This window comes from Pseudophryne corroboree, chromosome 1, assembly GCF_028390025.1.
Source record: "Pseudophryne corroboree isolate aPseCor3 chromosome 1, aPseCor3.hap2, whole genome shotgun sequence".
Lineage (NCBI taxonomy): Eukaryota > Metazoa > Chordata > Amphibia > Anura > Myobatrachidae > Pseudophryne > Pseudophryne corroboree.
The window spans coordinates 839,102,365-839,115,500 of NC_086444.1; the positions used below are offsets into that span (position 1 = coordinate 839,102,365).

At 42.4% G+C, this 13,136-nt stretch overlaps 1 protein-coding gene across 1 annotated transcript; it reads left to right on the plus strand.

Moving 5' to 3' along the window:
* Positions 1-639: 639 nt before the first annotated feature.
* Positions 640-3,444, plus strand: LOC134951934 (C-X-C motif chemokine 11-like). The gene is made up of 4 exons (XM_063938662.1): positions 640-776; positions 869-992; positions 1,644-1,727; positions 3,142-3,444. The coding sequence occupies exons 1-4, from the start codon at positions 716-718 to the stop codon at positions 3,176-3,178; spliced, it is 306 nt and encodes a 101-aa protein (XP_063794732.1). The 5' UTR covers positions 640-715; the 3' UTR covers positions 3,179-3,444.
* The last annotated feature ends 9,692 nt before the right edge of the window (positions 3,445-13,136 follow it).

The following is a 13,136-nucleotide window of genomic DNA, read 5'->3' on the forward strand; positions in this document are numbered from 1 at the left end:
CCTATTTTTAATTTCTGCATTTAATTTACTTTAATGAAATATTTGTATAGTGACTGTGTACTTTACAAATGATGTTACAGCGTGCCAGGGAAATAGTTATTTTTCACCATGATTTGCAGTTGTCTGCTCCTCCAACAGTTGCACTGTTTCCTGGCTAACAAAATGGAATGAGCATCTATTCGCTTCCCAGTTTGCAAAGCCCCAGGTACAAAGCATTGGGCAGCAATCATCAGTCTGCGCAGGTTGAAGACCATGTGACCCAACAGCCAGATTTAGGTCACAAGACGAAAAGAGTATCATGCATCCAATCAGAATATCCAGATACTATCCTCATATGGTATGTTAGTTATTTCAAACTAATTTAAAATTACAGTTAAGTGTATATTGTATTTTATAACAGCTTTCTCTTTTTAAATTGAAACTGACATACACATTTCTGGGAAATTTCCTTTCTGTGATAGGAATAAGTAAATATATCTCTGAAACAGGATTTTATCAAATGAAAGTGAAGATGACTTCATTTGTACTTTCAGTTCTCCTAAGCTTCCCAAGGTGGAAATATGTAAAGAAAATTGAGGTTCTAAGTATATGTTCCAATGATGACTCATGAGATGAAGCAATCCAGCACAAATGTATATAACCAGTCAGATACAGTATTACTTCCAGCAGTCTGCAATAGCTCATAGGCAGAGAAGATCTGTACTCAGCTGTCATCATGGACTCTAAGTGTGTTGTCATCATTTGCAGTCTCTTACTCTCTGCTACTCTTATACAAGGTACGGACATACAAAGATGAGTTATGTTGTGTATCTTCCTTTGTTACTTTTGACATAAGCACTAAACCTGTATTGTTTTTATATCTAATCAGGGTTTGCTATACCTCGTGGGAACCGCTGTTTGTGCAAGAATGTCTCTACTAGAATTAATGTGATGGCACTGGCAAAGTTGGATATTTACAATCGAAGCTCTGCATGTGAAAACACTGAATATATGTAAGTAGGCAGCCCTTATGTTTATCGCTGTGACAGTGCTAGGTCATGTAATTACCCCATAGTGATGTATAAAAATAGGCAACGACACAATAACCTTCAGTCAGTGAGAGCAAGCTTACCCGAGTACAGTGAGCATCATATAAAAGCAATTGGTTAAAATAGTTTGGATGTTCCTACATTTGTCATAGCAAAACTATTATGTTTAATATGGTTGCGTTTAATGTTGGATGACACTTGTGAACCTGAAAACATTATGGTGCTATTTTCGTGCCAAGTTGATATTACAGGTAGAAGCAGAAAATTAATATAAAGTTTAATCAGAAGTGAATGCAGATTTTCTAGCTTAGTGATACAAGTAGTAGAAGAACCATCTACAGTTGATATCTAAATGTTAAACATTGATACAGGTTGACAAGTAAACGTAAAACGTTTAATAAACAGTGACAGTCAGCTAACAACTTAAATTGACTGTGTTTGTGAATTTGGCGCTAAAAGTAGAGTTTGCTATGTTATCTTCTAAAATAATTTTGAAAAGACATTTGCACATGCAGTAAAACAAATAGGATATACAGTATAGGAAACATGGACTGAATGAGGCATTATCTCATGTTGTGATATGCTAATACACTTCTCTGTGTCATTATTTCACAGTGCTACTTTGAAAGACTCAAACATTACAAAGTGTGTTAGTCCTGAACTCAGAGAAGTGAAGGCTCTGATAAATGGAAAAAATCGGTAGGTATTATTCTCTAAATCTATGTAATATTTTTTTGTTTCCATTATATTAGAGACTACCAGTGCAACCTTGTGACTTTTGACTGTGTCCCAAGGACTGAAACGCTTGAATGAGCTTTAAAAAACCAGTAAATTATAATATTAAGTTTTATTTTGAAGTGCTTGACAGTAACCATGGCGGTTGGCCCCTGCGGATAGTGCTCTTAGCATAATACTGTCACTGTTACTAGGCCTTCAGGGATAAAAAAATATTGTAGCACTGCTGCAGCATTGTTCCCCTCTCCAGGTAATGGGAGAGATCACAGTGACACTGCTTTTACAGAAGTGCTGCCAATGGGGGAATGGGGAAATCAAGGGCCCTACACACGCTGCGATGTGCCACTGAGGTGCCCGATGGCCGATACGGCTGGCGGGCGACCTGGCGGGGGGGGGGGGGGGGTGATGGGGGGGAGTGACATTTCTTCACTCCCCCCGTCACCCGGCTCCATAGCAGTGCATGCTAATATAGACGAGATTGTCCATATTGGCCTGCATGCATAAGCGACGGGGCACCAAAGATGAATGAGCGCAGGGCCGCACATCATTCATTGTTGGTGCCTACATAGTGAACAATATGAACGAGTTCTCGTTCATTAGTGAATGAGAACGTTCATATCGTTCACTGTTATCTGCCAGTGTGTAGGGCCCATTACTGTATGCTGAATGGAGGACAGTTATGCACATTCAGTCTGTTTGAAGCAACATAGTGTCAAAAATGGGGCAAAACGGTAGGGGCCCATGCTTGGGGGTGTAGCTGGTCACCAGAGAGGGTGTGGCCAGCTAACACTGATGGACTTGGCCAACCATTAGAGAACATGCATAGAATATGGGTTCTTTATAAAGGCGGGGGCAGGTGTACCACACACTTTAATTGGCAGGAGGGCTAATCTTGGTGTAGTTTCCATAAAAATAAAACAGTCACCTAAATGAATCCACCAAGTTACTGACCTCTAGAGGAGGGAGTGGGGCCCTCAGACAGAGGGGGTCATGGGGATTTCCCATGTACACTTGTGGGTCAATCTAACCTGAGCATAATTGTCTACAAGTTTTATGTCAAGTTATAATGACCATGAGTCTGACTGTCAGTTTTGGGATAGACTGTATACGACCCTAGAAAATAAATATGACGTCATGCATCTGTCATGTTGTTCGTATTTAACACACCAAAACAAATATCCATTTCCTGTACAACACATTTTAAAATGTGTTTATGTTATACATACCTAATTGTATGACAAATGTGTGTTTTTTATTTATTATGTTATATACAGTATTACTGTATGGTAAATACTGCATATTGGTCAAAACATGTCATATGTAAAGCTTAAATAAGTATCTACTATATATCATATGACCCATGTTTTAATTCCTCTAGACACCTCAGACATATTCCAGTGATACGTCACCAATAATATGAAGATTTATGGGATAAACCTCACGAAGGAGACAGACTTTATATGGCATTCTCTACTTGCTATTATTATGGAACATATTACAATATAGTGGTACAGATCACTATGATGTGTACAGATATTCTAATATCCTGCAATAACCAGTACTCTCAGTTCCTGTTGTAAAATGTAAATCATGTATGTAAAATATTGATTTTTATATCAGCACATGTAAAAAATATTTAAAATGTGTAAATAACAAAGACCATCAAATGTAACATATTTGTCAAATGCATTTTATATTTTTGTAGCAAAATATGGCAGAAATATTTATATTATGTATTTGTGCATTGTGACTATTTTTATATAAATTTCAATAAAGATGTTTTTATACCTTATATGTCATATTTGAATTGTCTGTATTTCCATATTAGCTTTTTTTGATTTCTGACTGTGATAATCACTGAAAAAAATATGAATCTGTGCAATTTTAGCTGGTACGGAATATAGCTCTGCAGATTACAAAAGTTCTTATGAAATGATTAAGCTAAAAAATAAACTTACTAAAAAAATGGGTACCCTTCTATTTAAAGATCTTATTTCCATCCTTCTATTCTTGACCAAAAACTTTGAGGTGAATCATTCTAGTGGTGCTCACTAGTAACTTTTGAGGAATCACTAATAGATATTAACAAATACAAATGAGCCTCAGCCTAACTGAATTATTAGTAAATAATTAACCACCGCAAAGGTGGAAATTTACTGAGACAAAAGAGTTTATTTTTTTTGTGCCAAATTTCAAAACCACCACATAAGACAGAAATTTGACAAGAAATTATATTTTTTAAATCACTGTTTTCAAAATCGATGTCCCCAATAGTACTTAAAATGGGAGGCAGTCAATTGACCGCCTGTCGGGATCCCGGCTGGTTACCACTCTTGGGTGGTGGTCCATGCCACCACCCGAAGGGGAATAGAAATCTGTGGCAACCAAATGTCGCCACCAGGCCCGAAGCGAGGCAAGCGAACACGCTGCACTCGCCACCGGGATCCCGGTTGTCAGGCTCCTGGCGTCGGTCTCCCGGCCGCCGGGATCTCGTATTGATCCCCTTAAAATGCCCCTTTTAATAAAGTACTATTTATTAAACAGATCATGAAAATACACATAATACAGATAGCAAAAACATTTGAACAACAAAATGTATACTTAAATACCTGTATCTGCTATAAACGCTAATTTTGTTTTTTAACTAAAATACAAAACATCAAATGTATCAACCAGCGGTTTGCAAAAAAACGGCTGCCTGCCATTAGAACTACCTGGCCAATCATGATCAGGTTCAATACAGTTATTTATTGATTAAGAAGGGAGAAATAATTTGTAGATATCTTAAGGGGGCAATATTTTTTGTAAATTGGAAAAAATAAAAAAATTATTTATAATGGGGAATAATAAAAATGTTTTTTTTGGCTCTATAAATGGTGTCCAGTTCATAAAATTATTACCCTGGTTATAAATATATTTTTAATGTCCCCACATAATGATCAGTTATTTCCCATTAATATGATTAATATTCAATATCGCTCTCTTACTAAAATTATACATTAATTATGCCTCCTAATATATTTTCATAACATCGCAACCATAAGACATTTATTATTATCAATTAATAAGTGTATTGAGCCTACTCATGTCCTGATAGGCCAGAAAGCTATTGTGGTTTCCCAGTTGTTTTTGTGGCAACTAACGTCTCAGCAATTTGACAATTATTCTCAAAAGCTGTGCAACGTAAATCCAGCAGTTTGAAGGTGAATACAGCTGGAGATAAGCAGCAGTTTCAAACTGACACATGATTTTTAGTAAACCTCCCCGCCAAGGCTTGGAAAAAAAGAGAAAATATTATTATTATTATTATTATTATTATTATTATTATTATTATTTTGCTAGTACTACTTTGAAATCAAAACTATCACATTTTTCACCATACCTCATATACTCCCAGAGTACGCCCCAAAAACCCCCCACTGCAAGACCAACTTTTTTCCACTCTTTAAACAGAGAACATTGGTCTGGTGGCTCTCTGTTCATGAAATCATACAAGCTCAGAGAGACCGTGAATAAAATATAAATCTGCTGACTGATTATTTTTACATTATGATCAAGCTAAACATCAATTAACTTTATTTTTATTTTTGGAAAAGATGAGACTTAGTTTTGGGATATACAGTATCTTAAATATATTATTATTATTATTATTATTATTATTATTATTCATCAGAGGGGATGATAAAGATAGCAAAGAAATGCATGGTAGGTGTCATTTAGGATGGCAATGAGAGAGGGAAAAGAGCATAGAGTGTATTGATAAAAAACGAGCTAACTTATTTCACTCTCAAAGAACATTCACTGCAATGATGAGCCATCATATATCTACTATAAATGTACTTGAGGAATAAAATATAATAGCAAAACCAAGTAATTTCTTAAATTAAGGAAACCAAATATTATGAAAAACATCTCAAAAACATTTTCTGACTCTCCCTAATTCATATCTTTAGTTAATCTAAAGCTTTTAGGCAATTTTGTGTGGCGGTAAACGAGAGGCAGATATAAGGAGAATTATTCCTGAAGGAGATTTTTGGATATTTATGTTGTTCCCCCTGGAGTTAAAGCAGTGGCGTAAGTTAGTCCCAGTTGCCCGGAGGCAAGATAAATATTGGTGCCCCCCTATTTACTATATTAAGATAAATATATGTATGAATGTGTGTGTGTGTGTGTGTGTGTGTGTGTGTGTGTGTGTGTGTGTGTGTGTGTGTGTGTGTGTGTGTGTGTGTGTGTGTGTGTGTGTGTATGGAGTGTTCTGAAAAAAATGTATATACTGTATTTATACATTTAATTTTCTTTTATTTTAAATCACACAATTCTTAGCAGTCATACCCAGGATTAGAACGCATGACCTGTTACACTGACAGCAGACACTTTACTGATGGAGCTATTTGCTCCTGTAGAGGTAGCATTAGAATTCTAACTATATGAAGTTACGTGTAATTGTCAGAGAAGTACCTTCATATAGTTAAAATTCTCATATTTCCTAGACAGGAGCAAACAGCTTCATCAGTAAGGTGACTGCTTCCAGTGTAATAGGTCGTGGTTTCTAATCCTGGTTGTGACACTTGTAAAATGTGTATTTTCAGTATGATAAAGAGGGTGTGATTTGTAAGGTGCAGGGACCAGTGAGGAAGTCGGCCACTAAAAAGACAGCGACAGCTATCAATTAACTTAATTCAATGGTGTCACAGAAAGGATGGAGAGGTGCCCCCCTTCAGAGCAGGAGCCCGGCGGCAGATGACTCCGTTGCCTCCCAGAGTTCTGCCTCTGCGTTAAAGAATGCATTTGAAATTTCCATTTTGGCAGAATATAAGGATTTATGTATATGAACCTTTTCATCATTCTAAATTTATATTTTTGTGCCATCTTGTTTTGTCATAAAACCTTTGCAATATAAAATTGTCTTGTTACCTGTTACTATGCCTAGGAATAGGATGTGTGTTTTCTTTATGCTGTGAAATACATATGAGGGGGTACCCAAAAGAAGCAGGAATTGTGTTCAAGATGGCGGGCTGCTTGTAGTACAGGCTTCCGACACTAGGTGAATGTTTGCGGAACCCTTCTGAGCTAGTATCCCTGATGACGGTACGGGGCCAAGTAGCATTTGACTGCATTGATTTTTTTCCCAACAAATTACTCTTTCGCCTGTTTTTAGTGAAGTCAAATGTGAAAACAATGCTCATTTGTTTCTTTGATGTGAGAGGGATTGTGCACTCTGGGGTCAAACTGTCAACCAAGGTTTTTATTTGGAAGTTTTGAAAAGGTTGAGTAACGATTTCAGTAGAAAAAGTCCCGATTTGTGGCGAATAGGTGACTGGTTCTTTCATCATGACAATGCGCCTGTCACTGTCAGGCTGGATGTTGGTTGTGAATCCGGAACTGGAGTCAGGAGATCGGAATTCACAGAGTTTTCGAGTATGAATCGGGACAGCCGAAGGAAGGTTCTTTTCATAGATAGCAGACGGAGGAATGCTAGTGACTGATGTACCGGCAGTTTAGGCAATACGGGAAGCTGGAGTCAGGTCACCGTGACCCGAACTTGCAGTTGCCTCCTGTGGGTTTGGTAACTGCTGTCACGATCCGGGTATCTGGACGCCATTTCTTACCCATCAGATGCCTCCTAAGGCTGGCTCAGCGCTCCAGGACCGGATCCCATCTGTTATCCTGATGTGTACATTCCTGTATCCTCTCCTGTCACTCTAGGACGCTGTCACAGTAAACGCCATATTACACCTGGCATGGCGTCTCCCGCGGCCTCCGCCGCCGTCCCTGAACTTCTGCATGCAGAGTGTCTGAGTGGCGATTACGTCAGCCGCGGCCTCCGCTGTGTCCGCGTGGTTGGATGTGCATCTGTCAGCCTGGCGCCTCCTGTCTCCGGTGGCCGGCGCCGCCATTACTGTTTTCATTACCACATGGATTACAAACCAAACTTCCCTCCAAGTGTCTGCATGGGCGCAGCCATCTTGGATTCTGTCAGCTGATCATTTCCACCAATCTGTTCTCAGTATTGATAATCTGCATAATTGCCTAGCCAATCCCTTCCTTGCTGCAGGTATAAATACACTGTGCCTGAGCAAGGAAGGCGTCAGTGCTTTGGTTGTCAAACCTAGTTCCTGTTTGTCTTTCTCCTGTGATTGTCTTCCAGGTTCCAGCTCCTGTCTCAAGACTTCCACCATAGAGACCCGCACCAGCATTCCACCTGCAGTGTAGCCTGACTCTCCAATCCATTGTGGATTCATCTGTTTCCAGCTACAACATTACCTGCTTCCAGCTCAGCTTCCAGCAGAGTACAGCTTCCCTTAAAGGGCCGGTGTCCTTTCTACACTTTACCACTCTCCACCGGTATTATTATTTCTCCGCTCTCAAGTTCTACATTTCAGTTCATATTTCATCGCTCCCAAGTTCATTTATTATTTAACTGGTTCCAGCCAGTATCCACTCCGTGCTAACAACAGTCTGGTTCCAGCCAGTATCCACAGCAGCTGTTTTATCTTCAGCAACCCAGCTTTTCCTGGAACACCAGCTGGCACAATCCTGGGTTATCTCCATTGCTACAGTCGGGCCTGGTAAGGACTTTCCATCTAGAAGATCATAAGAACTATCTCACACTACCAGTGCCCTGTGGCTCCTGCCATCCTGTAGTACCCAGGAACTGTATTTATTCTTTGCTGACTTTTACGTTTTCTTTTACTGCTGCTGTGTTGCGGAATTGTCACAATAAACATAATTGACTTTTATCCAAGTTGTCGTGGTCACGCCTTCGGGCAGTTATTATTCATGTTACTTACATGTCCAGGGGTCTGATACAACCTCCCAGGTTCCGGTACATCTCAGCCCCTACAACTGAGGCTGCCTGCCATCAGCTCAGGCCCTCAGTTGTGACAGTAAGCACTGACCTAATGAATCCAGCCGGAGACCAGGATCAAGCGGCCAGGCCGATGCAAGAACTGGCAGCCCGACTAGAACATCAGGAGGCTGCACAGGGCCACATCATCCGCTGTCTCCAGGATCTCTCTACTCGGCTGGATGGGATTCAGACAACTCTCCGTGGATCAGGCGCGTCTGGTGCGTCAACCACAGTGACTCCAGCTATAACCCCACCCACCTTACCCATTTCTGCTCCACGTCTTCATCTTCCAACGCCAGCAAAATTTGACGGATCTCCAAGATTCTGCAGGGGATTTCTCAACCAGTGTGAGATTCAGTTTGAGCTACAACCTGGCAATTTTCCCAGTGACCGTACAAAAATTGCCTACATTATTTCTCTTCTCAGTGGCTCAGCCCTTGATTGGGCATCACCGTTATGGGAGAGGTCCGACACCCTGCTATCTTCCTACACTGCCTTCGTGTCAACATTCAGGCGCATCTTCGACGAGCCAGGCCGGGTAACCTCAGCTTCATCCGAGATTCTCCGTTTACGCCAGGGGTCACGTACTGTAGGACAATATCTGATACAGTTCCAGATCCTGGCATCCGAACTGGCATGGAACGACGAGGCCCTGTATGCTGCATTCTGGCATGGCTTATCTGAGCGTATTAAAGATGAGTTAGCTACCAGAGACTTACCTTCTAAGTTAGATGAGCTAATCTCACTCTGCACGAAAGTTGATTTACGTTTCAGAGAGAGAGCAACTGAGCGTGGAAGATCATCTGCTCCAAAATCTTCTGCTCCTCCTCCTCGTCAACTGTCACCATCTAAAGATGAGCCCATGCAACTTGGCCGTTCCCGTTTAACTCCTGCTGAGCGCCGAAGACGTCTCTCCGAGTTTCTCTGTCTCTATTGTGCAGCTCCGTCTCACACCATTAATGCTTGTCCCAAACGTCCGGGAAACTCCAAATCCTAGCTCGCCAAGGAGAGGGCCGGCTAGGAGTAATGATCTCCTCTCCATCTCCTCAAGATTGTAATCTCCCAGTCTCGCTTCAAGTTGCTCAACGTTATCGGAACGTCATTGCCCTCCTTGATTCCGGAGCAGCTGGGAACTTTATTACCGAAGCCTATGTTAAACGGTGGTCCCTACCCACCGAGAGACTTCCTTCGTCCATTTCTTTAACTGCCGTGGATGGCAGCAAAATTTTTGATGCAGTTATTTCTTTAAGGACTCTACCAGTTCGTCTGAGAGTGGGAGTTCTTCATTCCGAACTTATTTCTTTTTTAGTGATTCCAAGAGCCACACATCCTGTGGTCCTGGGCCTTCCATGGCTCCGTCTTCACAATCCTACAATTGATTGGACGACTACGCAAATCCTGGCATGGGGTTCCTCCTGTGCTGAGACATGTTTGTTTAAAGTATTGCCTGTCTGTTCTTCCTCCCCCAGGTCGTCTGATGTTCCACCTCCTCCATATCAAGATTTCACGGATGTGTTCAGTAAAGCTTCTGCTGATATCCTTCCTCCTCATAGAGAATGGGACTGTCCGATTGATCTCGTTCCAGGGAAGGTTCCACCTCGAGGCCGAACTTATCCGTTGTCTCTGCCTGAGACGCATTCTATGGAGGAATATATTAAAGAGAACCTAGCAAAGGGGTTCATTCGACCTTCTTCTTCTCCAGCCGGCGCAGGCTTCTTTTTTGTAAAAAAGAAAGATGGTGGTCTGCGGCCGTGCATCGACTACAGAGGTTTGAACGACATTACCATCAAGAACCGTTATCCTTTACCCCTGATTACTGAGCTCTTTGACAGAGTTAGCGGAGCTACCATCTTTACAAAGCTGGACTTGCGAGGTGCATACAATCTCATCCGGATCCGTGAGGGTGACGAGTTGAAGACCGCCTTTAACACCCGTGACGGACATTATGAGTACCTCGTCATGCCCTTCGGATTGAGCAATGCTCCAGCTGTCTTCCAGCATTTTGTCAATGAGATCTTCAGAGACATTCTATACCGTCATGTCGTGGTCTATCTAGACGATATCCTCATTTTTGCCAACGATTTAGAGGAACATCGTTTTTGGGTTAAAGAGGTTCTGTCCCGTCTCCGTGTCAATCATCTCTATTGCAAATTAGAAAAATGCGTCTTTGAAGTCAAGTCCATTCCGTTTCTAGGGTACATTTTGTCCGGTTCCGGACTAGAGATGGATCCTGAGAAACTACAAGCAATCCAAAATTGGCCGGTACCCTTAACCCTCAAAGGGGTCCAGAGGTTCTTAGGGTTCGCCAACTATTACCGAAAGTTTATAAGAGACTTTTCCACCATTGTGGCGCCTATTACTGCTTTCACTAAGAAGGGTGCTAACCCGTCCAAGTGGTCTGAAGAAGCCATGCAAGCATTTCATCTTTTAAAACAAAGGTTCATCTCTGCGCCTGTTCTGAAACAGCCTGACATCGACTCTCCTTTCATCTTAGAGGTGGATGCCTCCTCCGTTGGAGTAGGAGCGGTGTTATCTCAGAGGGCTAAAGATGGCCATTTACACCCTTGCAGTTTCTTCTCCCGGAAGTTCTCCCCAGCTGAGCGCAACTATGCCATTGGCGACCAGGAGTTGCTAGCCATCAAGCTCGCTCTAGAAGAGTGGAGGTATCTGTTGGAGGGAGCTTCTCATTCAATCACCATACTTACAGACCACAAGAACCTTTTATACCTGAAGGGCGCACAATGTCTCAACCCTCGTCAGGCCAGATGGGCACTTTTCTTTTCCAGGTTCGACTTTAAACTCCAGTTCTGTCCGGGCTCTCAGAATCGCAAAGCCGATGCCCTTTCCCGCTCATGGGAGCAAGAAAATGAGTCAGAGTCTTCAGACAAGCATCCTATTATAAATCCGTTGGCATTCTCCACGGTAGGGATGGACTCTACGCCCCCATCAGGGAAAAGTTTTGTGAAGCCGATGCTAAGGAAGAAGCTCATGCATTGGGCCCATGCTTCCCGCTTTGCCGGACATACAGGTATCCAAAAAACCCTGGAGTTTATCTCTAGGTCCTATTGGTGGCCAACTCTGAAAAAGGACGTCTTGGAGTTTATTGCATCTTGCCCAAAGTGTGCCCAACATAAAGTATCCCGCCAGTCGCCTGCGGGGCAACTGGTTCCACTATCCGTTCCCCGTCGACCCTGGACCCACTTGTCGATGGATTTCATTACAGACTTACCCATGTGCAACAAGTTCAATACCATCTGGGTGGTAGTTGACCGGTTCACCAAGATGGCACACTTCATTCCTCTCACCGGTCTTCCGTCAGCTTCCAAGTTGGCTCAAGTATTCATACAAGAGATCTTCCGACTCCACGGTCTTCCTGAAGAAATTATCTCAGATCGAGGAGTTCAATTCACAGCCAAATTCTGGCGAAGTTTATGTCAAGTCCTTCAAGTCAAGCTAAAGTTTTCCACGGCTTACCATCCTCAGACCAATGGTCAAACCGAGAGGGTGAATCAGGACTTGGAGGCCTTCCTCCGCATCTATGTGTCCTCCTCTCAAGATGACTGGGTTCAATTACTTCCCTGGGCCGAGTTCTGTCATAACAACCAGTATCATTCTTCATCTGCTTCAACACCATTCTTCACTAACTTTGGATTCCACCCTAAAGTCCCTGAGTTCCAACCGCTTCCAGCAACTTCTGTTCCCGCAGTGGATATCACCTTGCATCAGTTTGCCAATATCTGGAAGAGCGTACGATCAGCTCTGCTCAAGGCATCGTTCAGGTACAAGAAGTTTGCGGATAAGAAGCGTCGAGCAGTTCCTGCTCTCAAGGTGGGTGATCGGGTATGGTTATCCACGAAGAATTTGAGGTTAAGAGTTCCCAGTATGAAGTTTGCACCTCGCTATATCGGTCCTTTCAAGATTGAACAAGTCATCAATCCTGTTGCTTACAGACTTCAGTTGCCTCCCTTCTTAAAAATACCCAGGACATTCCATGTTTCCCTGTTGAAACCGCTGATCTTGAATCGGTTTCATTCCTCACTTCCTCCAACTCCGAAAGTCCAAACTCAACGAGGCGTTGAGTATGAAGTGGCCAAGATCCTGGACTCACGTCACCGTTACGGTCAACTACAATATCTTATTGACTGGAAGGGTTATGGTCCTGAGGAACGTTCATGGACCAATGCTTCTGATGTCCATGCTCCTGCCTTGGTCCGGAGATTCCATTCCAAGTTTCCTCAAAAGCCAAAGAAGTGTCCTGGGGCCACTCCTAAAGGGGGGGGTGCTGTCACGATCCGGGTATCTGGACGCCATTTCTTACCCATCAGATGCCTCCTAAGGCTGGCTCAGCGCTCCAGGACCGGATCCCATCTGTTATCCTGATGTGTACATTCCTGTATCCTCTCCTGTCACTCTGGGACGCTGTCACAGTAAACGCCATATTACACCTGGCATGGCGTCTCCCGCGGCCTCCGACGCCGTCCCTGAACTTCTGCATGCAGAGTGTCTGAGTGGCGATTACGTCA